This window comes from Pezoporus flaviventris, unplaced genomic scaffold (genome assembly GCF_033815535.1).
Source record: "Pezoporus flaviventris isolate CSIRO_AGI_PZ_B2104156 unplaced genomic scaffold, CSIRO_AGI_Pfla_v1 ptg000013l, whole genome shotgun sequence".
NCBI lineage: Eukaryota > Metazoa > Chordata > Aves > Psittaciformes > Psittacidae > Pezoporus > Pezoporus flaviventris.
This window is the reverse complement of record NW_026892561.1, coordinates 23,871,546-23,895,668: the sequence shown is the minus strand read 5'-3', so window position 1 is coordinate 23,895,668 and position 24,123 is coordinate 23,871,546. Positions and strand designations below refer to the sequence as shown.

At 57.6% G+C, this 24,123-nt stretch overlaps 3 protein-coding genes across 7 annotated transcripts; all 3 read left to right on the top strand.

The window, feature by feature from the left end:
* The first annotated feature begins 1 nt into the window (after position 1).
* Positions 2-3,418, top strand: LOC133268236 (mucin-2-like). The gene is made up of 3 exons (XM_061451083.1): positions 2-285; positions 1,348-2,178; positions 3,240-3,418. The coding sequence occupies exons 1-3, from the start codon at positions 219-221 to the stop codon at positions 3,416-3,418; spliced, it is 1,077 nt and encodes a 358-aa protein (XP_061307067.1). The 5' UTR covers positions 2-218.
* Positions 3,101-6,912, top strand: LOC133268728 (UV excision repair protein RAD23 homolog). Its single transcript, XM_061452278.1, has 5 exons — positions 3,101-3,623; positions 4,743-5,139; positions 5,324-5,440; positions 5,754-5,839; positions 6,073-6,912. Exons 2-5 carry the CDS (start codon positions 4,935-4,937, stop codon positions 6,145-6,147), a joined length of 483 nt encoding a protein of 160 aa, XP_061308262.1. The 5' UTR covers positions 3,101-3,623; positions 4,743-4,934; the 3' UTR covers positions 6,148-6,912.
* Positions 6,913-10,766: 3,854 nt separating this feature from the next.
* Positions 10,767-24,120, top strand: LOC133268711 (mucin-4-like). Of its 5 annotated transcripts, XM_061452216.1 has the most exons (13): positions 10,767-10,933; positions 12,743-14,978; positions 15,867-16,924; positions 18,189-18,328; positions 18,606-18,770; positions 19,052-19,207; positions 19,700-19,830; positions 20,665-20,753; positions 21,952-22,131; positions 22,570-22,722; positions 22,940-23,059; positions 23,352-23,396; positions 23,540-24,120. In XM_061452216.1, the coding sequence occupies exons 1-13, from the start codon at positions 10,873-10,875 to the stop codon at positions 23,554-23,556; spliced, it is 4,551 nt and encodes a 1,516-aa protein (XP_061308200.1). In that variant the 5' UTR covers positions 10,767-10,872; the 3' UTR covers positions 23,557-24,120. The 5 variants fall into 5 exon arrangements, with proteins under 5 accessions (XP_061308200.1, XP_061308198.1, XP_061308197.1 ...); XM_061452214.1 differs by having other exon boundaries at positions 12,743-16,924; positions 23,355-23,396; XM_061452213.1 differs by having other exon boundaries at positions 12,743-16,924.
* The last annotated feature ends 3 nt before the right edge of the window (positions 24,121-24,123 follow it).

Sequence of the window (24,123 nt, the reverse complement as noted above, 5' to 3'; positions counted from 1 at the left end):
GGGACATCGGTGCAGCACCTTCCCCCGGGAAAGGGGAGTAGTGGAGTAGTGCCCGCCAGTGCCTCCTCTCCCTGCCCGCTGGAATGAGGAAGTGGCTCCTGCCACCTTCAAACGTCACTCGGCACCGTAGTTCCACTGCTGGCACCATTCGCTGGCCCTGTATCCCTGAGTGCAGGGACTTTGTCCCCACTTAGGGAGTGGGGGTGCTGGCTCTGGACATGGCTGGGCAGAGAGGAGGGCTGCCACTGCTGCTGTTGAGCCTTGCCGTGCTGGACCTCACGCTGGGTAAGGGCTGAGTGGGATGTTGTGCTATCAATTGGGTGGGTGCTGAGATGGGAGCACCATTCCCCAGGGTGGTGGTGGCAGCCTCGGCATGGCTTCACCAACACAGGTAGAACACTGTGTGTGCTGTTTGCTTTCTGATATCTCGGCCTCGTTCCGGTGGGCGAAAGGACTGTGCTCTGCAACACAGAAGCAACAAGCTTGGCTTCACTTCTTTTGCCTCTCATGTGGGTTTCCATCCAAGCAGAGAAGGCTTTGGTCACAGTTTGACTTCCTTCCTGAACACTGGTCACTGCTGGGCTCACTGCCTTTGATACGACCTACCCAGAAGCACAAAATGGCCCTGCCTGGATGGCAGCATCACCAGGATGTTGTGGGCCTGGAAAACTCCAAATGCCATCGTGATGTTTGCACTTGACACAAAGCAAGAGCAGTGTTGAGTCAAACACAGGGAATAAACTTGAGGCTCATTCCTCCTGCATGCCTCAAACTCACAAAGCTTGGGTAGGTCTTATCCTACTGCATCCTTCACCCCCTCACAGAGAATGACTTGCCCTAAGCTGTGAGCTGGGATTTGTTCCTCTGTGGGGCTGGTTCCCTCCTTGCCATTATTTACACCCGGTGTTATCAGTTCCTGACTATCTGCAGCAGGGAGCTTTGTGTAAACCGCTGCTGCTGCAGTTCCAGCCTGTCTCACGGTCACCAGTTCCTGCACGGCTCTTCCCGTCGGACGGGTTTGTCTGACTTCCTCCAGGGGTGGGTGAAGGTGGTGAAACGGGTCTCAGTGCTGGCGCCTACAGGAGTTTCTGTCCTGAGCCCAACGATGGCCATGTCTTGTTCCTGATTTGTTGGGCTTGGATTTACATGGCCTGCCTTGCTGACAATCATGTTGTTGCTCAGGGCATCCACATGCTGGATCCATGCAGGACAGTGAATGTCCCACTCCTGATGATCCATTGCTCATGCATAGCTTGTAGAGCTCATGGTGGTGGTGATGCTGCACAGCCACGGTCTCAGCCTTTCACTACCAGCCCTTGTACACCTCATTCTCCCACCTCTTTGCAGCGACTACCGTCACAGATGTGACAGCAACCATGTCCACGAGTGTCCCTACCTCCCTGACACCTATGGAGACCTCAGCACTGCTGCCCACCACTGACCCCACCACTGCAGCCACTCTCCCTCCCTCCAGCTCTGAATCCTCTACCCTGGAGAGGTCCAGTACATCACTGGAGACCAGCAGCTTCTCACCATCCACCACGCCTACTGTCACTGCAGCCACCCTCCCTCCCTCCAGCCCTGACACCTCCACCATGGGTGCTTTCACAGCCAGCATTGTGCCTCTGAGGAGCAGCCCAGCAGCCTCCAGCATGACCACACCACAGGTGACTGGTAGCACAGCCCTCAGCACTCCCGATGGCACCTCGGTACCACCTGAGCCCACCCAAACAAGGCTAGGGCTCACCACCAGCACCCCGACACCAGCTCCGGCGGCTACGACATCCAATGGTACTGATTCAACCACTGTCACGTCTGTGGGGACCGGTACGGCATCGGCTGTCATATCGTTTGGAGTCGAAAAGAACACACTGCCTCCCTCCGACTCTGCTCCTCTCTCCTCCACCGGAGCGGGCACCACGTTTGGTATCACCACCCGCCAAGAGCCAGCCGTGGCCACACTGCTTGGCAGCACATCGCTAGGGACCGGCAGCGCCTCTTTCCACACCGCAGCAGCACCGACAGTCACTTCGGATGAGCCCCATTGGACCGCGTCGGACACCACGGCCACCGCCGTTACCAGCACGGGGGGCCCCGGGAGCACCCCCACCCAACTGGCCGAGACCACGGCCGGGACCACCGCTGGCGCCGCCTCCGAGACCCCCAGCTCCGCCGCGGGTGAGTGCAGCTCCCACCCGACCCCCACCGCGGGAAGGGGCGGGAAAAGCGGGGAGGGGCGGGAAAAGCGGGAAGGGGCGGGAAAAGCGGGGAGGGGCGGGAAAAGCGGGAAGGGGCGGGAAAAGCGGGGAGGGGCGTGGCCTGTGGGAGGACCGTGCGTGGCGTAAGTATGGGGAAGGGGCGTGGCCCCGAAAGAGGGCGGAGCTTCGGGGGCGCGGCGTGCCTTGTCCGGCGCTGGCGCGGCAGCTGCGCGGCGGTGGGGCGGTGTCCCGGCTGTACCCCAGGAATGCGGCTGTACACCAGCTGTTCCCCCTCAATAGCTGTACACTGGCAGTGCCCCATCGTAAGCACCTGTGTCCCAGCAGTGTGATCGTACCCCGGTGGCTCTCCCAGGGTATAATTTTCACCCCGGGGCTACAGCTGTATCCTGGTGACACCCCTCTCCATGCACCTCTACCTGGCAGGGAGGCTGGACCCTATGCTCTGGTGCCCCTAGCTGTGCATGTGCCCCCGGAATCCCTGTACCAAGGTACAGCAACTGAATCCTGACCGAGTACTTGTACCCTGGCCTAATGGCTACAGTGTGACAGCACCCTAACAGAGTGCCTGTACCGCTGTACACCGGTGATGCCTAAATGTGTCTGTACAGCAGTAGGGTGGCTGTGCCCTGACAGTCCTCCAGCATGCCTGTACCTTCCAGGAGCGCATGTACCCTGGCCCAGTGCCTTCAGGCACCTCCGACTGCTCTTGTCCCTGACCCTGAGAAGAAGGAAGTGACTCCAGCTATCAGCAAAGCGCTTCAGCCATGACATGCTGTGACATAGGGAAGTGATGCCTCTACAGACAGCCCGGGGGACAAACCGTCAGCCTGGAGCACGCCCTTCCTGAGCGCCTCCTGTTTTCTCAGCCAGTTCCTCGCGCTCAGACAAGGCTGTTGTCTCCCAAGGGGCGTTGGTGTCAGGAGCCACCACCAAACATCACCCCCGTGGTGGAGCACAGGGACGGTCCCAGGCAGCCTGGCTGCTTCCCTGGGCTTTTTTCTGTTGTCGCTGTCTCCTCAGGAGGCAAGGACGGCACGGTCCCTGGCTGCAGTGGTGGCCCTGCCGGCCTGCCCTGCCTGCTGTTCCGGGCTCCTCTGGGTCCAGCTGTGCAGCTGATGTCTGCTTGGCATCGCGCCGCTCCCTGGGAGTATCTGTGTCGGGTGGAAACCCCCCCATTGCTGCCAACACCTAGGGAGTGAAAGAGCCCACCTGAATGCTCCTCCTCTACTGGGCAAAGGAGACCAGGAAACCCCAGTGCTGGGGACATAGGGAGCACTTGGACTGGTGCCTGCAGGGTCCCATCGGCTCCCACCCACCCGGACATGGCTGGGCAAAGCAGGAGGTCACCCCTGCCCCTGCTGCTGCTGAGCCTTGCCCGCCTCGCCGTGCTGCACCTCGTACTCGGTAAGGGCTGAGTGGGTTGCAATGGTCTCCATGGGGCGGGTGGTGAGCATGGAGCATCATTCCTCGGGGCGGTGCGGTGCCTTGTGGGGTGAGGGAGTGAAACACTGAGAGTGTTGTTTGCTAAATGGGAAACAGAGGTGGACTTACAGCTCCTCCTTTGTATGTGAGCATGTGGATCTATAGTGCAGATACCCAGCATGGGTTGGGATCAGACCATTGCCCTTCTCCACATTATTATTTAACCAGTTGCAGCTAGCACCAGCTCATGGAGTCAATGGCTGTGGGAAGTTTTGGTGGGGTTGGCTGAAAGCTCATGGCTTGTTTCCCCAACCCCATGCAAGCAGAGACACAAACTCATTGGGTTTCTGCTGGGATCATGGTGGAATCCAGCCTGGCATCTCAAAGCCACTAACTCGCAGGCATACCCTGATGGAGGCTGGGGCAGCCAGGCTGTTTTGTGCATCCTTTTGGAAAGGGTTACAGATGCCTGGGCTTCCTCAGGGATAGCACACTGCCCCAGTACAGAGTCGGTGCAGGCAGAGAGGAAGGCCCTCCTGCATCCTTCATGACCCCCATGCTGCACGTCTCTAACTACTTGCCCTAAGCTGCAAGCTGGGATTTGTTCCTCTGTGGGGCTGGTTCCCCCTTGCCATTATTTACACCCGGTGTTATCAGTTCCTGACTATCTGCAGCAGGGAGCTTTGTGTAAACCGCTGCTGCTGCAGTTCCAGCCTGTCTCACGGTCACCAGTTCCTGCACGGCTCTTCCCGTCGGACGGGTTTGTCTGACTTCCTCCAGGGGTGGGTGAAGGTGGTGAAACGGGTCTCAGTGCTGGCGCCTACAGGAGTTTCTGTCCTGAGCCCAACGATGGCCATGTCTTGTTCCTGATTTGTTGGGCTTGGATTTACATGGCCTGCCTTGCTGATGCCCATTTTGGGCATCCACATGCTGGATCCATGCAGGACAGTGAATTTCCACTCTCAATGTTCCATGGCTGATGTACAGCTCTGGATCCCTCATGGAGATCATGGTGGTGGTGCTGCACTATCCCCAGCACAGCCACGGTCTCAGCCTTTCACTACCAGCCCTTGTACACCTCATTCTCCCACCTCTTTGCAGCGACTACCGTCACAGATGTGACAGCAACCATGTCCACGAGTGTCCCTACCTCCCTGACACCTATGGAGACCTCAGCACTGCTGCCCACCACTGACCCCACCACTGCAGCCACTCTCCCTCCCTCCAGCTCTGAATCCTCTACCCTGGAGAGGTCCAGTACATCTGGAGACCAGCAGCTTCTCACCATCCACTATGCCTCCTCTCACCACACCAGCACCGACAGTCGCTTCAGCTGAGCCCTTGACAACCCTGGCAGACAGCACAGCCGCCCCCTTTACCAGCACGGACATGTGCAGCAGCAATCCCACATCCAGGGCTACCCCTGGCCACTCCAACTCACCCTTGGGGTCGACCCCAGGTATATCAACAGTATCTGGGACCCTCAGTGCAGCCACAGGTAGGTGCAGCCGTGGGTGCCTGGAAAGCAAGGGGCATAGTCAGGACAAATCCCCAAAGGGATGCTGGGCATATACTTGGGTGGCTTCATGGAGGTGGCTCCATTTAGGCTTGGTCTGTCCCCAGCTGTAGGAGCATCCTGCACCTCTCTGCAGGCTGCGCTAACATAACATTACTTTGCCCAGGCACAGAGCCCTCTTCCCCTGCTGCCAGCTCAACCCAGACCACAGAGCTTGCCCTCAGCACCTCTGCAGACCTGCCAACGATGCTGCCTGTCTGCCCCACCACCACATCCAACACCAGTAAGTGCAGTGCCCCATGGGTATCACCACCCTCAGTGCTGGTGGCTTTAGGCTTCCCGGGGCAAGTGCAGGGGGTCCTGGAGCCCTGTTCTTTTCGCATGCTCTCAATACAAGGGTGTTGATGCTCTGTGGGATGTGTGGTTTGCTATACAGGTGGAGCGTTATTCTCCTGACAGTTTAAGGTGTCCATGACATGACTAACTTGGGAGAAGGTTCTGTGTCTCCACCAGAGGATCAGGGGAAAGACCCCCAGATCCTTTGACAGAGCCCAATATGTAAGGGCTATAACCAGAACCATGTTTTCCATCCCTAGGTGTATCTCATCTCTTTCTGTCACTGCGGCTAACCGTCCCCCTGGACCTGGGCAACACCACAGTGCAGGAGCTGCTGTTGTCCAAGGTGAGGTGTGCTGGGAGGGGGGTGCCACTTTGCATTTGCCAGCCATGGTGCAGCCAGCTAGGGAGGAGGTTTGACAGCCAGCAGGAGGGAATGGCTGGGTCTTACACTGAATGTCACCTGGAGCAGTTTCAGATGAAGGGGAGACCCTCATCTGGGGATCAAGCCCCTCCTAGGTTGGAGCAGGGGTAGGACATCCCTTTGGCATTGTTTGATGTCTGTCCTTTCCCCCACAGCTCCGCGGGGACTTACAGACAGCGTTTCCGTGTGCCGGCCTGGCAGTAGAGTGGCGAGGGAAGAGGAGGACCTGACTGCTGCTCCTCGCCCAGCCAGCACCCATGTGGACTGGCAAGCCATCTGCTGCCAGCTCCTAACTCACAGTGGTGCAGCCCTTTCGGGTAACCTGTACAGCTCCCCTTGAACCTGGGACCCCCCGTCCTTCACTGCCCATCCCCACAGGACCCCCAGTGCCTCTCTGTGGGCTAGGGTGCCCCTGCCCCTTCCCTCAGCCTCTCTGCAGAGCCTGAGCCCTCCCACCATCCCTGCACCAGACCTGGCTCCTGTGATGAGGCTCCCCCTACCAGCACTGCCAGGGGACCAAGAAGAGAGGGCCCTGTGGGGATGGGCTTTTACAGCTGGGACTGAGCTGGCTCAGCCATGAAAGCCACCCTGAGGACCAGTGGATGAGAAAAAGGAGACCTAGAAGCCCCAGTGCTGCTGTGCCCAGGGCACTCAGGGCTTTGGTGATGGTGGTCTCCAAAGATTTGCAACCCAGGGAGGCTGCAGTGCCTGAGGTCTTCAGGAGATGCTTCATGGCTGCTTTACATCCAGAGCGGGCCAAGGTGGAGCCTGAGGTGGTTCTTGGGAAGGAGGCAGGAGAGGAAAAGAGCCCCCATCCCACACCAGAGCCCTGCCCCATGGCCAGTGAGCTCCTGAGCCGTGCAGTGCAGTGGTCAAGTGAAGCCAGAGCCTGGTACAGAGGCAATCCCCAGCTCACCTGTGGTATTGCTGGCAGGAGCATACCCATGCTAACCAGGCTGGGCAGTAAAGGGAAATCCCATGTTTTCTGTGACAAAGATGATGACTTCTTTTTTCTCCAAGCTGTCTTCCCCAGTTTTCAGCTTCTCCATCTAGCAGAGGTACCAGCAAGGAAAACTGTGTCCCAAAAGCTTCACAGCAGAGAGAGGAGCTGAGGGCTGCTCCCCCTGGCAGGGGCTGCTGCAAACACTCCGAGGTTGGCTCAGTATGCTGACAGGCTGGGGGTCCCTGCTTGGGTGTTCTCTGCCCCATGCCATCCATGTGCACCATGTGGCTGTGGAAATCACATGGGCTGTGCTCCTTCCCTGTTTTTTTCCAGTCCCCAGTTAAGGAGACGGCCGCAGCATCTATCCCCCTGCAGCAAAGTCATTTATTAACTGATTAATTAGCCAGATAAAATCCAACTGAAGCAATTATTAGCCTAAACAAGTCACCTCGCCGGGAGATTGAAAACTGAAGTAATTAACAAAATAGCCCTGTTGCTTCTCTGGGGTTGTTTTAGGCTGATCTCTGCTCCTTGCTGGCAGCCCGTGCCACCAGTGTGGGGAAGGCTGGGAGGGGGCACATGGGGCTCTGGGATATTAAACCTGGGGATATATTGTTCCAGGGCTGGATGGGGACAGAATGGGGAGAGGCACCCTGGGATCACCCATCTGTCTGCCACTTTGCAGTCCAGGGAGAGACTGGGCTGGGGATGGAGGCTGAGCCCAGGCAACTTTTCAGGATACTGCCGTGTGGAATGCCCCTGGCATTCCAGTGTTGCCCCTCTGCTCTCTAGGATGCTGCCTGGCTTTGGGGGACTTGTTGTAGCTGTTGGCACCAAGAGAGGTCCTTAGCACCTGCTCAGGGAGCTGGGGAGCAGGGCAAAGCCTGCCGAAAGGGGTCCCCACACTGGATGGCTGGTGGGGTGCTGGGGAAGGAATCCTCGTGCTCTGCCTACGCCGTGGAGCTGGGCCAAGAGTCCTCCCACACCGCATCCCATTGGGCTGCTTTCTCCAGCTGTTGAATCCATAACTTCAGACCCCGGGACATGGCCAGGGGCCAAGGCTGGGGTAGTGGAGCCAAACTGCGTCACAAAGGGAGGAAAAGGTCCTGAAGTGCCGGGATGAAAAGGTGACCGGGGCACTCACTGTCCCCTGCCAGCATGGATGCCTTCCGTTGTCATGGCTGGGGCGTGGCCGGAGGAAGAGATGCTCTGGTCCCACTGGGCGGCTCTGGACCCCAGCATGGGAGGAAGAAGTGGGGCATGGTGGGGGGACATGCTCCCTTTGGTATGGTGGGCCCTGCCTGGGTGTTGGGGACATTGAGCTCTGACAAGCTCCTAACGCTGCCCATGCTCTCCATGCCTGCCATCCATGAGGATTCCGGCTGCCATTTTTACCATGGCTGCTTGCTTGTCATGGACCCCTGTCCAGACGGTCTTGGGAGGTTGGATCCAAGTCCCATTCCTTTCTGAGCCCATAAATCGTTTCTCAGCCTGTTCGCTATAACCCGCTCCCATCTATCATCATTGTCCCAAGGAGCAAACTCTGCACCAGCAGAACTGTCACTCCACAACACCCAGCAGTATCATGGGGAATGTGTCTCAACTCCCTTGTGACTCAAGTGTCCCTTCCAGTGTCCCTCTCCCCTTCACCTGTGCCGGAGGCTATAGCCTGTCTCCGTAGGATGCCAAATCATGCAGAACCTATGGAGTTGATGGATAACCTGGTCCCTCCCACCCACCCCTGACCCCTCTCCAAATGCCCTTGATAGGAAGCAGGACCAGTGCTGGTAGGAGATGCCAGCATCTCCGCGGGGCTGGAACAACCAGCCCATTAATTTCGGGAAGGCTGATAAGGCACTGTGCTGGGCCATGCCATGCCATGCTGTATAGTGCAGAACCCATGGATGCTGGGATTCATGGTTTTGTCCCCGGGATGCGGGCTCCTGAGGGGCTCTGGTGCACAGCTGATGCTTTGGTCCCTTGATAACTGCAGGTGCTGGTTATCCTTCCAGGAGCCAGCAGCTTGCTGGGACCTTGGTTTTAGGAAAAGTCCTTTCCCAGGGTGGGAACAGGGCACCATCCTTGAGATGAGGGACGACCCAGAGTGGCTGCAGGCCTTCTTGGGAGGGTGTGCAAATGCCAGAGCAGAAGGACAAGCTTGGTTTGTCATCCCCATGACTGCTGGAGGAGCATCAGGGAATTGGGCTATTTAGGCAGAAGGTGTAAGCCTGAGGGTCTCTGGATAGTGCCAGTCCCAGCACAACACAGGCAGGAGCTTGCAGGAGGGCTGAGGTTGAGGTGTGCTGGAAGCACCTTGCTTCATCTGAGTTGTTTTCCCCTATGCTGAGCAGTACACTTGCAACAACCCTTGTGGTTCCCACCACGTTTTACACCTCAAACACCACCTGGAGCAACTCTCTCCAGTGTCAGCACATATTCCCCATCAGGGTGGCTTTCCAGAGCAATATGGCATTGTCAGCACAGACAGCAATGACTCTCCCACTGTGGGTTTGCATCCCTCTAATCCTCCATCAGCCCAGGTATGGCAGCTGCTGGGGTGATCACTGGCTGGGCAGTCACAGTGATCTGCAGTGCTGGTTGAGGGGCACCCAGTGCACCGTCCTCCCCCCGGCTTCATTCCTGTGCTGGTGTTCTCGGTTCCGGGCAAGTGGTGCTCCCCCCTTATTTACCACCTATGCCCTGTTCCCAGTGCTGGGGGTAATGCGTGGGTTACAGGATGGGGATCCATCAGCCGTGACTTGGCCTCCCCTGGACTTCCCCTATCAGCGCTGCCTAGCTGGGGTCGGGATGTCGCTCAGTGTGCCCTACCATTGCCACATGCCTGGTGGAGGGGTGGGACACTGTGTACTGCCTAACACCCCTAATAGCACTTTGCAGGAGTTGCCTGGGGGCAGTTCTGGTTAAAATGCGTTTAATTGATTACAAAACCATGTAGCAGTGTGGGGGTTTGCATAATGCTCTTAGTGGGGGAGCTGGCAGCAGCTTTCAAGGGGGGGAACTGGGAATTGTTTCTTCAGGGGAAGGGGAGACATAGGGGTGAAGTGACCCAGGGGATCCCCATAGCAGGGGAGGGGATCCTGGGCTGCACCTTTTCCTGCTTCAGACCTCTGGGGTGGCTGGTCCCACCTTGCAGAAGAGTTTCCCTGGCCTGTTCACCCCGTCCCAGCACCCCATACCACTGTGCCCATACTCAGGTGCAGGTTTAAAACCCTGATGGGGCATGCTGGGCTCTGGATGGGAATCCCCAGTGCTCTCAGTTATAGCTGAGCTCTGGGGAGCTCGGCTGACATCCAAGGGGCTGCTCCCCACCCTACCTCTCTCTGCTTTATAACCTGCCTCTGCTCTGGGGGAAGCCTTGAGCCAAGGGGGAACATGGCTCAGCTGCTGATTTCAGTGTCTGTGGTGTCCTCACAGGCATGGTGGCACCACCTGGCATTGCCCCACCACCACCACAACCCACTGCTCCGTGTCCCTCTCTCCTGCATGGGGAGCGGGTCTTGTGGGGCCTCTGGAGTGTCTGGATACCACTGTGGGCAGTGTCATGCACTGCTCTGGGCTCAGCTTCTCCAGCTGGTGCTGGTGGCCCAGAGAGCTGCACTGGACTGTGCCCAGGTCCCTGGGAGACTGGGTTCCTGTAGGCTAACCCCCAACCCATGCACCACTTGAACATCCAGCTTTTGGGAAAGGAGGCAGCTCAGCAGGAAGGGAATGATGACAGGGACATTGGAGGGAAAGCACTGGGGGCGGGAGGGGACGGTGGCTGCAACCTGCCTCCTTCTGCCATCCCTATAAATGGGAGGGAGCAGGAGCAGGGTTGCACCTGCGGGACTCCAGCTTTGCAGGAGAGGCAGGCAGGCAGGGAGGCAGGCAGGGAGGCAGGCAGGCAGGCAGGGAGGGACAGACGGAGAGACGGAAGGAGAGACGGACGGACGGAGCTGCTCTCACCTCCCTTTGAGCTTCCCAGTGCTCTGCCTGCTTGGAGGCCTGAGGCATGCAGACCAGGGGATGGCCACTTTCTACCTTCGTGGGATGCTGCATATGGATTCTACACGGTATGTCTTATATTTTAATGCTAACACGTCCTGTATGAGCCCTTGCAGGGCATAGCAGGTACACTTGTGAGATGCTTTTCTCTCCTGATTACTCTGGAAACTCCTCTTATGAGCAAGTCCTCACAATACATTGCAGCCAAAGAGCTAGGAAAAGTGTTTTATGGAGCAGGCATCACCTGAGGGGCTGGCTGCAGGCATGGACCTGTGGGAGAGGTGAGAGCGCATCCCTGGAGCCTATATACAGCCCCTCCAGCAAGGGATCCAAGGGAAGCCAGCGGGGCTCCAGAGACACTCCCATCCCTCCCATGTCCCGGGAAAGAGCAAACTCCATGCTCCATGCTGGGGCCCCTCTCACACATGCTTCCCACGACGGGGTGGCATGGGGTAGGTGGTGTTTCCTGCTCTGCATGGAAGAGTTAAGATAAAACACGGATTTACTGGGGTAGAGTGTGCCCAGCTAACCTGGGGGACTTGACTGATGAGCTCTGTTTTCTCCAAGATGGGGAGGGAAGCTGCTGAGCTCCTCTGGCTGAAGGGGGTTGGTGCAAAGAGCCAGGGAAGATGACAAGGAAGCAGCTTGACAGGAGGGGGAATAGGGGGTTGAGGGAGGACAGACCCCTCAAGGACTGGTCTATCATAGTCATTAATGACTCCGGTACAAGCTATCCACAAGTTAATGATCTGAGCCAGCGGTGAGGTCGGAGGCACCTCTGCTGCAGGGGGATGCGGTTGTCTGGCAGGGGAACCTGATGAACCGGAGCACCGGGATGGGGAACAGGCTCAGGCTGTCGTGCTGAGGTGAAACCCTGCTGGGGCTCACCCTCGGGGAGCCCTTTGTCTCCCCTAATTGCAGCTGCCTAAAGCCAAGCGTCAGCAGATCTGCCTGACTCCTCCTGAAGCCAACCGTGGCAGATTGGCCTCCCCATAGCTTACATCCCTCTCCTAAAAATAAGACTGGGTGGAACATCACCCATGGGTGCCAGAGGGTGCTGGGATGTGGGGTAGTGTCTCCTCCTTTGTGTAAAGCTCCTGGATATGGGGCAGGACTTCGACAGCAAGACGAGGGAGCTGTAAGCAGGGCTTGGTCCTGGGAGTTAATATTCCCCCCACAGGCAGGGAATTCCTGATGCCTGCACCCAGCTGGAGGAGAGGGGTAGTCCCCTTTGCTTTATCTGCAGCAGGAGAGAGGGATTTGCCATCAGGGAATATTTCACTAAGCCCTGGCTGCCCTATCTGCCAAAGGGCTTTGAGTAAATGTATTTAAATGTCCCTCAGACACCAAAAAGGTGAAAAAATGGAAGAACACACACACACACCAGCTCTGCAGAAGAAATTGTGCTCAGTTTTGTCCCTGCAGCAAGGCAAAGAGGGCTGAGAGCTGCCTTCAGGCGGTAGAGCTCCACAGACACCCTTGGGGCTATGAACTAGACTTGCTGGGCCCCAGCTCTTCTCAGTGGCAGGCAATACCATCCGCAGTGCCCTGGCTGCAGTGTCTGCCTTTGTCCTGGTTGCAGCATCTGCCTTTTCCTCTAGGCTTGCACCAGACCTATGATGAGTTGTGTCCTGTCTCAGCTGGCAGCAGCAGATGCTGGGGCTGCAAAAGGTGCTGTGCAGTGCAGTGCCTAAGGTAGCCCAGGCTGCTTTCCTTATCTGTTAAATCAGAGACTTGTGAGGCCACAGGATGGGGCAGTAGGGTTTAAGAAGGGGTGGTATCTTCCTGTTGCTCAGCTGACAAAGACACATAGCTGATCCTGGCAGGCTGCTGGCTCCAGTGCCCAGCATAATGCTCCACTTTGTGTACCTCTGCAGGGCTTGGGACTGCTCCTGCAGTCCCTGTTACTACCGAGGGGCCATTTGCTACCGGGACAGCTTCTCCCATCACAGCAGAGAGCGAGGGGCCTGGTGCCCTGGTGATGGGCACTGTGGAGACAAGCACCTTGGCGGCTGATGCTGAGACAGAGGGCCCACCAAGCCCATCCTTTCCTCCTGGAACTGAGCCGAATGTTTTGGTGACAGCGGCGAGTGAATATGGCTCTACAGCACCAGCTTTGACAAACGTGACCAAGCCTCCTGACACGCCTCCGGATTTTGAGAGGGGTTCGGCTGCTCCTGCTGCAGCCACGACCGCTGCTGCAATCTCTGCACAGCACCCTGCTGTCACCCCAGAAGCAGAGGTTGATGTAACAGCGGCTGGTCCCGACACCCCCCTCGGGACCACACCTCTCTTTCCAGATATAAAGGAGGACACTGCGGCTGTGACCAGAGAAGGAGGAGAAGATCTAAACCCCACCACTGAGTCCCTCCCCATCACCCATCCACCAGCACAGTCAACTGCTGGCAGACCTGTGGGTACCAGTGTCACCGTACTGCCAAGCCAGGGGCTGACCACAGCCACGGGAGCAGTTGAGGAAGGTGTTACTCTGCCTCTGGATATCCAAAGTGAAGACAGTGCCAACTTCTTGAGCCCCAGAACCAGCACTGGGGGGCTGCTTACGGCCCAGCAGGACAGAGCGGTAAGTGGAGCTGTGGACATCACCCCAGAGCCAGTGGGAGAAATGACCCCAGCTGCTGAGGGAAGTCTCTCAGCTTCAGTGCCTGGAGATGCAGGAGATGCAGTAAATGGTGAATTCAGCCCAGCTGCCTCGACCTTCCTGCCCCTGGAGAGCCCAACAGTGTTGGGAACAGAGGGAAACCTATGGGAACCCTCCCTCCTCCCTAGCCAGGCAGCGCAGAGCCCAGCTACTTCACTGGCACCAGCCGGCAGTGAGGATGGGGATGGGCAGGGAACCTCCAGGGTGTCATTGGAGGCTCCTGGTTCAACCCTGTCACGTGCAGCCAGTGAGGCACCCAAGGCAACAGAGGACACTGTCATCTCACAGCTAGCCCCAAGGGTTCCCACAGATGTACTGAGTGGCATAAATCCCCCAGTCTTGGACACTGCACTACCCAGAGGGGACATGGGGGCTGTGCATCTAGCCAGACCACCCTTGCAACCTGCCCCGTGGCAGACCCTCACTGGAGAACAGCCACCACTGCCTGCTGCTGCTCTGCCATTCCCCAGCGCTCCTGGGGCTGCTTACCCACCCCCAGGGACTGGGTCTGGCACCCTGCCTGCAGCTGATGATGGGACAGAGACACCAGCAAGCCCCAACCTCACTGCTGATCAAGGAGCACCTGTGTCTCCTTCTCTTGGAGTGTCACAGCCATGGGAGATGGCAGCAGGTGGTCCCCAGGGTGCTGATGGCACTGGCTTGAATTCAGCTCCAGATGCTCCCAACCCAGCGTCTTTTGTACCTGATGGACTGGCATGGCCTGCTGCTGGGGTCCAGGGTCAGGGGGCCGAGGGTGCAGGGGACACAGCACAGTCAGGAGGTCCAGGGAATGGCAGTCCTTATGCAGATACCCAGAGTGACATGAATCCTTCAGCCTTCAGCACTCAGCAGGACCCTGTTATCACTGGAGAGCTACCCGCAGGGGCAACAGGCACTTTGGTGAATGCTGAACTGTCCCCGCTGTCAGCTCTTGAGGACAGAGCAGCAGCAGGAGCAGTGCCACCACTGGGACAAGGGCCCCTGCCTGGTCCAGCACCTCCTGGCAGTGCTGGCCCAGAGCCTGGCATCTTGGGGGCTGAAGGACCAGAGCGCCTGCCTAGTGAAGCTGCCAGTGCTCCTGGGGATGCTTACCCACCCCTGGGGGGTGCAGCCGGCCCCGTGTCTAGGGCTGAGACACCAGTGAGCCCTGACCTCAGTGCAGCCCGGGGAGCTCCCGTGCCTCCGTCCTTCGGGGTGTCACAGCTACCGGGGATGGCAGCTGGTGCTCCCCAGGGACCACGTCTCCCTGAAGCCAATGGACTCAGCACTGGCTTGACTTCAGCATGGGATGGCCCCAGCTCAGCAGCTTTTGGACTGGTGGGACCCCCATCAGCTGCCCTTGGGGTCCAGCTTGGCACAAATGTGGGGCTGCCGTTGGCAGGGGACTATGGAACTGGCCCAGCAGAGCAGGCGCTGGGAAGAGCAGGCAGTAGGACTGGGTTTGAGCCACCCCTGCTCCCTGCTGCAGGCAGTGGGACAGTGGGTGGGATGGGCCAGCTGCCTGGGGTAGGTTCCTCATTTGGTCCTGCCTCTCACAGTGGTGCAGTGGCAGCACCTTCCATTTCAGAGGGTGATGGAGCAGAACCCATCCCAGCCACAGCTCTTGACTCTGACAGTCTGTCCCCAGCCTCTCCAGACAGCGAAACTGGTTCAGAGCTTGCTCTGGTGCAGGGCACTGAGAGCAGAGTGGATGCAGCACACGCAGGAAACCCAGAAAAGCCCTACACGGAGACAAGTCCTTCAGCTTTCAGTGTTCAGCAAGATCCATCTAACACTGGAGAGCTGTCGACAGGAGAAACAGGCACTTTGGTGAACGCTGAACTGTCCCCGCTGTCAGCTCTTGAGGACAGAGCAGCAGCAGGAGCAGTGCCACCACTGGGACAAGGGCCCCTGCCTGGTCTAGCACCTCCTGGCAGTGCTGGCCCAGAGCCTGGCATCTTGGGGGCTGAAGGACCAGAGCGCCTGCCTAGTGAAGCTGCCAGTGCTCCTGGGGATGCTTACCCACCCCCGGGGGGTGCAGCCGGCCCCGTGTCTAGGGCTGAGACACCAGTGAGCCCTGACCTCAGTGCAGCCCGGGGAGCTCCCGTGCCTCCGTCCTTCGGGGTGTCACAGCTACCGGGGATGGCAGCTGGTGCTCCCCAGGGACCACGTCTCCCTGAAGCCAATGGACTCAGCACTGGCTTGACTTCAGCATGGGATGGCCCCAGCTCAGCAGCTTTTGGACTGGTGGGACCCCCATCAGCTGCCCTTGGGGTCCAGCTTGGCACAAATGTGGGGCTGCCGTCGGCAGGGGACTACGGAACTGGCCCAGCAGAGCAGGCGCTGGGAGGAGCAGGCAGTAGGACTGGGTTTGAGCCACCCCTGCTCCCTGCTGCAGGCAGTGGGACAGTGGGTGGGATGGGCCAGCTGCCTGGGGTAGGTTCCTCATTTGGTCCTGCCTCTCACAGTGGTGTGGTTGCAGCATCCTCCGTTTTGGATCCATCCAGCCCGAGTGCTTCTGGTGCTCTGCCACCTTCCCTGGGTGCTGGGCCTGAGATCCCTCCTGCTTCAGGAGGAGCAGGTGAAACAGCTGGTGGTGGAGGGTCACTGGGGCAGTCCCAGGCCCCTGCTGGAGAGGGACCAGCTGGTTCAGGAGCCCCTGATGGAGAAATGAGAGCCGTTCTGCAGTCTGCATCTTCTTCCCCATCTGCAGAGGGGTCTTCATCACCTGGGACAGCTGTCGAGGCTGCTAACAGAGTAAGCCTTCCTGCAGGTGGTGGTGACTTGAGAACAGACTTGGAGGCTGCTGGCCCTGAGGAACGCCTTGTGCCTACTCCTGGCATCCAGAGCAGTGCTAATCCTGGACTTCCTGATGCAAAACTGAGCCAAGCCAATGTGGTGGAGCTGCCTGGAGGATCCTCAGTGAACGGGGGACCTTCCCCTGGTGCCAGCCTGCGGGAAGGAGCAGGAACCATCATGCAGAAGACGTCAGGAGCACCAGCCCCATCTGCCCTCGCCTCCCCTTGGGAGGTGCAGCCCCTGGTCCCAGTGGCTTTTCCCAGCAGCAGCATTTCCAGTGACATGGCCACCTCTACGGCTGCTTCTCTGCCTCTTCCCGGGCATGGGCTGAGCTCCGGGTTGGCACCCAATGGGAACACCAACTCTGCCCCTGGCACCCAGAGTGGGAGCAGACCCCTGGTGCCATGGGCACGGGGTGGGCTGGCAGGAGAAGCTGGAGGTGCTCAGACATGGTCTCTTGAAGATGAGGTGGCCTCAGGGATGCCAGCACCGTTGGGAGAGGTGTCCCCCCGTGCTCCTGCATCCCCCGGTGCTGCCCTGGCGCTGCCTTCTGCTCCACAGAGAGAAAGCGCTGCAGAGGGAGACTCCACCAGCTCCGGGCTTTCTGCTCCACTTTCAGCATGTGAGTCAGCAGGGGGGTCCTCTGCAGGGGGAAGGGGAGACCTGGGGGCTGCTGCACCGGGGAGGGCTGCCCTGCTCGTGCCTGCCCACCAGACGGAAAGCCCTGGAGCCCCCTCCAGGGATGCTGATAGCCCCGTGCCCGGGGAAGCAAGTGCCATGCTCCACAGAGCGATTGCAGAACGAGGGGATATGGCTCTGCTCCTTCCCAGCATAACTGGAGCCAGGGTAGGTATGGAGACCGCTGCTCATTCTCCGCTGGGGGGAAGCCCAGGGCTCCCTGGTCTTCCTCCCACTGGGATGACTCCTGGCAGCCCCACATCAAAGACCTTGGGCCCAGCCGCTGTACAGCCGTTCCTGGGCAGTGAGCTGACAACCAGCCTAGTGAACCGAGCCCCTGCCACTGCCGGGTTGAAACTCCCCACAGCCTTCCCAGGCCAGGGGGGAGCCCGGCTGGGCTCCCCAGCCACCACACGCACAGCCACCACCAGACTCGCCCCACCAGTCCCCATCCCTGGGGACAGGAAGGCACTCCCCAGGCCAGAAGCAGCCACTGTCATCTCCCGAGCATCATCCCCAGTGTTTCCAGCTCCACTAGAAGGGCCGGCGGCTGCCCTGACCCCATTGCCTGGCCCTGCAGGTATGTGATGTATCCTGACTGACCATCCTGAGGGACACTTGGTATCCAGAGACCAAGGGGACTATCTGGGGCCAGGACCCCTGGGGGAGACACACCATCAGGACCTCCTGCACATGAGCTTTCATTTTTGGCAGGCTGAGCCTGCCTTCAAGTATGGTCCAATCAGCTTGAAAAACCAGTCCCCCCAAATGCTTTGTTTTATTTAGCAGACATAAATACGGGACTGGAGACTGTGGACATCTCTAGAAACTGCTGTGGGTGCTTAATTCCCTGCTGTCCCCCTACCACGGTCCCATACAATGTTTTTCCCCTCCTAACAGCAGTCCTTCCGCACAGTGCCCCAGCAGGGCCGGAGCAGGAGGGGACAGTGACCACAAAGGCCATCACAGTGGGTTTAGGAGAGCTGTGTACGTGTAAGGCAGTGGAAGCAGTGGGAGCAAGCTCCTGTAAGGGAAGGTGACAGACAGGGTGTCCAGGTGGCTATTGGCAGTGTCCTCCCAACCTCCTACCGCCCAGGCTGTGTCCCTTTGGAAGCAAAATCATTTCAGCCCTTTGAGTTTTTGGCACACACCAAAGGCTTTGCTAAGTGTGCTTTGCGGGTTGTTTTTTTGCTTGTTTTCTTTTTCAGTTGCAGCTGTGCCCCTCTACGAGTATGGAGTGAAGGAAAATGATCGACAGTACGTGGAGAGGAGAGTGGATTTTAATTCTCCGCTTTTCAAGCCCGAGACTGGATTCCCATTTGGGAAAACCCTGCGCGACTCTCTCTACGTGAGTCTACCTTGGCTACCTGGTCTACTCTTGCTGCAGGGCAATCTGCCATCCCCCAGGAACCTGGGTAGGCCCTGGACGGCAGGTGCCTGGGATGGAACCGTGTCGGAGGCAAATCAATTGTGATGCTGCTAGGGTCTGTTTATAGCAGGAGGTGATTTTGTGGCCACATCGGTGGTGACCTTCCTTGGCCTTGCTCAAAGTGGGCTTGGAAATGGGCTTGCTACTCCTGTGTTATAGGGTGATCCTCACCTGACGGAGGGATCCCTCTGCTCAGTTTACAGACAACGGACAGATCATTTTCCCAGCCTCAGACAACAGCATCTTCACGTACCCCAACCCTCCTCCCAGAGGCTTTAATGGCCACGAGGAGGTTCCCATGATTGCTGTGTTTTGGGACAACGCCGACTTCTCCAAAGGGGTTGGCACCACCTATTACCAGGTAAGTGAAGCCACTGGGGTGCATGTTTGCATGAAACACCTTTCGATGATAAACTCATCATCTATTCTGTGGATGTCCCTTGAAATGTGTAATTGATGGAGCCCATGAGCAGCATTTCCCTTTTCTGGGCCAAATCTAAGAGCTCTCAGTCCTGTGTGTGTCATGTCTTGAGCCATCCAAATCTCATCCGGAGCCTCAGTCGCTCCATGGCATGACCCCAGTCTAGACCTATCTTTGCCCTGCTGGGAGCTAACATAGACATGGGTGTACCCAACCCACAGGAGTACGTCACCCTCAACACGGCCAAGCCTCCATTTGTCCGTGATGTGGAAGCAAAGGTTCGGCGGTACCTGAGGTCCTCCTACTCTGCAGCCTGGACCCTGAAGATCACCTGGGAAAGGGCACCTGCCTACACAGCGCATACTGACAGCCACAGGGTAAGGGGCTTAGGGAGCTCAAGAGCTCATTGAGTTGTCAAAAAAAACAAGACCCGTGGTTTTCTGTGCCTAAAAATAACAACCGGTTCTGTGAAAAAGGTCAGTCTTGAAGATTTTCACCAGAAGAACTGGGCTGTGCCCATGTTTTGGTGTTTCTCAGGTTTTCTGGGGGACATCTTTGGTTGAACTTCTCCTGCTCTGTAAAATTTTCCTCTTTAATGTGGTAGGAGTTTGCTGAGCACCAGAAACACTGTTCTTCAGGAACATAAAACTGGGTGAATATGAGGCTTCTCCTGGAACATCAAAGTAAATGGAGCATCAAAGTAAAACCATCACATTTTCCATGCAAAATGCAAACCAGCCCAGGCTGCCTTTGTCTTGAACATCAGGACCTCAGCCCTGCTGTTCCTCAGCGAGCACTGACCCACAGCCATGATTTAAAATCCAACAGCTTTGCTCGCTTTCTTACCTGTCTGCAACACTTCTCCCCAGACGATCACGTATCAAGCTGTTCTGACCACTGATGGCTTCAGGTCCTACGTTCTGATGCTGTACCAAGACGGAGGCATGCAATGGGATTACACCAGGCTTGCTGCCACCAATGTGCTCATCGGTTACACCAGGTACAGCAGGATCAGCACCCTACCCCTGCCTCCTCTGAGCACCAGGCTGTGTCCCACCACTGGCTCTGTATGGTTTGATCCTTTTCCCTGCATCCCATGAAGGATGAGGGACAGCTCAGGTGGGGTCTCTATGCCCATATAGCCTAACATACAGGGGTCTCACAATCAAATTTGCCCCACTAGTGGCTGTATTGTGCTGCAGCACACTGACTTTCTGGGCTGCGCTTGTGATAAAAGCCAGACATCCCCCTGGGGGCCCAGGCCCACAGCATCCTGGTGGTTTGGGTAGAAGGAGTGGGGAGCAGGGGATGTTTGCTGAACTTTGCACCAGTCGAGGGAAGGGATTTCCACTGCTTGGCTAGAGCAGTCACTTCCTGCCTCCTCGCATTACATCTCACCCCATGCACGCTGTCTCCAGGGTTTCCTCATTGCTGCAGCTGGGTAAGGAAAAGGTGGCTGGGACAGGAAGCGTGGGCAGCACAGGCATGTCTGCGTGCACGTTTGCCTGTGCGTGACCACTGGTGGTTTCTGCTCCATATCACCCTGCAAGATGCTGGAAACCACGGCAGCTGCTCACAGGGGTCTTGAGGTATCTGCAGGTTCAGCCATGATGCAGTAGGTGCATTTGCAGCACCCAAAATTAACTGCATCCCGTAGAGAGGAGGCAGCGGGTTGGGGTAGCTAGTACCTTTGCCCTTGTGTCCTCAGAGCTGTGATTTGGGTGCTGCGGGTCCCACTGGCTCAGGATCAGAGCAGCTGAAGGGCAGGCTGGGGCTGTGATAACCTCGCACAGGAAGAGCAACCCCTGATTCTTCCTCTTTCCTCTGCATGCAGCGGGGATGGTTTTTACCACAACGATGACCTGGCTCAGAGACCTCCAGCCGCTAAATATCGCCCTGACCAGTTCAGGGGCTACAACACAGGTAGTGCTGCACAGCCGGGGGGGTCACGCAGCCCCTCAGGGAGCTGGGAAAGAGCTATGTGGGGAGGGAGGTGTCCCCAGGGGATGAAATCCAACCTAACACTGTGGCAAGGCTCCCACTGAGTTCACCGAGACTAGGCCTTCCCCCCAAGCACATAGAACCATAGAAGTGACCAGGCTGGAAAAGTCCTTTAAGATGACCAAGTCCAATCGTTATCCTGGGACTGCCAAGACCACCACTAAACCATATCACTGACAACCTCATCTACAGGGCTTCTGAACGCTTCCAGGGACAATGATTCCACCGCTGTTCCAATACCTGACTGCCCTCTCTGTGAAGAAATGTTTCCTAATATCCAATCTAAACCTTCCCTGGCACAGCTTGAGGAGGAAACTCTTGTCCTACTGCTTGTTACGTGGGAGAAGAGACTGACCCCCACCTCACTACAACTTCCTGTCAGGTTGCTGTGGAGACTGATAAGGTCTCCCCTGAGCTTTCTTCTCTCCAGGCTACACCCCCAGGTCCCTCATCCGTTCCTCATCACACTTGTGCTCCAGACCCTTCACCAGCTTCCCTGCCCTTCTCTGGGTGTGCTCCAGCTCCTCAGTATCTCTCTTGTAGTGAGGGGCCCAGAACTGAACACAGGATTTGAGGTGCAGCCTCACCAGTGCCAAGTACAGGGGATGATCACTGTCCTGGCCCTGCTGGCCACACTGTTTCTGATACAGGCCAGGATGCCATTGGACTTCTCGGCTGCCTGGGCACAAACTGGCTCATGTTCAACTCCATCAATCAGCCAGGCCCATTTCCACTGAGCACCTTTCCAGCCACTCTTCCCCAAGCCTGTAGCATTGCCTGGGGCTGTTGTGACTCAAATTCATAAAATGCTTCCAGTGGGTACCAGCTACTAGGGCCCTAGAGACAAAAGGTACCACTGGGTACCCTGAGGCTGAAATATTCTTGATGTGTCCATGGACCCTTTTTGTTGTAATGGCTCTGACCCAAGGCTTTCTTCTTTGGCAATAGCCTCTCCCCATTTTTCTGCAGTTGGGTAGCTGCTAAGCATGGAGTCCCAAGGCTAGGGACAATGTGGGCTTAGCTTCTAGCATCAGCATCACTCAGCCCTTGCCTCAAGCCAAAGCTGCCCCTGTGGTCCCTTGGCTGGAGGTGACAGCTCCTGGTTTCTGTCCCTGCTCAGACCTCCGCGGGCTGTGGATTTACAAGCTGGAGAGCCGAGTGGGTATCAACTACCGGCTGAAGTGCCTGGCATGGACGGGGCGGCAGCAGGAGCCGCGGGCATGGAGCCAGGGCCTGCCCGCCTGCCCCTGCTCCCTGCAGCAAGGGCAGCAGGACCCCCGCTTCAAGAGCAGCCGTGGAGGTAAGTGAGCACACCACCTCCCTCCGTCCTCATGTCCAAACTGTCCCTTCCCACCTCCCCTGCGAGGGTGTCTGGGGTCCCGCTGGGAGGGTGGGCAGGTGATCCCATAGAAAATGGGAGGAGAGGGGCTGCTCTTCCCTACAGAGACGGAAATAGAGGAGGAACAAGGGCTGACCTGCCCCTGTCTTATTAAACTGGATGGAGCTGGTCCAAGCTGTATGGGGACAGTGGGAATGGACCCTCCGCAGCACCCAGGTCTCACCGTGGGGGATCACTTGGATGGTCTCTGTCAGTCCCTCCAAACCCCCATAGCACCACGGGTGGTGCAGTGGTAGTGATGGATAACAAGGAGCAAGCCCCAGCCCTGCTCCTTGTCCTGAGGCAAGGATGCTGGCTGGGGAGAGCTGTGGTCTAAGGCTCACTGCCACCCCATTGCAGGCTGGTGGGCTGCCCGTGTCTCCATGCTGCATTCCACCTCTCCCAACCAGCACGGTGCTGGCATCCGCTGCCTGTATGACAGTCAGAACCAGCTCATCGAGGGGCGGCAGGAGAGGTACTGGAGGCCCTTCAGGCAGGCGTCTCCCTACCGTGGTAAGCACAGCCACCCCTGGCATCCCCCGACTGAGGCTGGCATCGCTGTAGCCTCTAAATCACTTTAGTCTCCATGCCAGCCTCTTTCCTGACATGCTGTTGCCCTTGGAGGGAGTGTGGATCTCCCATAAGCTGAGGCAAGCGCCCTGCCTGCCCAGAGCCAGCCCATCTCCCTCTCTTCTCTCCTTCAGCCCCTTACTCTCCTTTTTGCCTCCAGACCAGGAGCTGAAGTTGTATGACTGGTGCTGTAATCAGGCTGGCAGTGCCCACCTCTGCGCCCGCTACAGTGAGAAGAGACCAAAGATTGGCTGTGATGGATACCAGTTACCTGGCATGGGTAGGTTTGCAGCCTGTGTGTGCTGGGGTGATGCTGTCTTGGTGCCCAGGGGTGCAGAGGGGAAAGTCCCAGCCACCCCATTGTTAAGGCAGCAAGAGCCCCACACAGATGAGGGATGGGTTTTGGGATGTCCAAATGCAGGCTGTGCTGTGCTCTGGGCTGTTGTGGGAAGCATCTCCCTTAGCAAACAACCACCAGTGTGGTCTGGGGGTGACAGCACAGGGAGGGGAGGAGGATTGCAACTAATGTGGTTATCGGTGTAAGTTGATGTGGGGCTTTATTGCAACCCCAGCAGGTTCCTCAGAGGAGTCAGAGAGCTACTCAGAGGAGCAGAGAGGTGAGCGGGATTGGGGATCTCCTCTCTGCCGGCCACTTTCCTTTGCCCCTGTCCCTCCATGTGGAAACTCCTCCAGGGCTCCCAGCTTACCAGGCCCTCAGGGAGGAGGTGGATGAGCAATTCTCATTTCTTTTTCTTTGCAGGTGGAGAGGATGAATAACTGTGGGATTGCACACCGACAGCATGGTCTGGGCCACAGCTCATCCTCTGAGTCCTTTGCTCCTGCTCATCCACTGTGTCCCTGCTCTATCCCCAGCACCCATCACCCTGCCCACCACACAAGGCAGCTCACTTGGCCAGTGCCTGCTCCACTGGCAGAAGTTCATGTTTCTAACCCAGACTTGTCCCAAGAACCAGTAGCTTTAGTTGCCCTTCCCCAGCTGCAGCTCAGTGGGTGTTCATGGGCATCTCCTTGCTGGCAGAAGATGGCCAGGTACCCCTCACCACATACACCATCTCTTTCTCCCACTGCATCCCACCACACCTCCCATGCAGCCAGGGGAGGTCGGACCCTTGGCACCTGGGGAAGGAATTTTTGCACCTTGCATGGGTTGACTGTGTTCAAGCCCCTGCGTGCCATGGTGTGCCAGGCTCACCCCATGAGCTGGACCTATCTTGTTCCCCATACCTTTGCTGGGTATGTGAGGGCAAAATGCAATCTCATGATCAGAAATTAGGAGAAAAATAATTATTTTGTGCCTAGAAGAGCATCTGCTCTTATCAATCT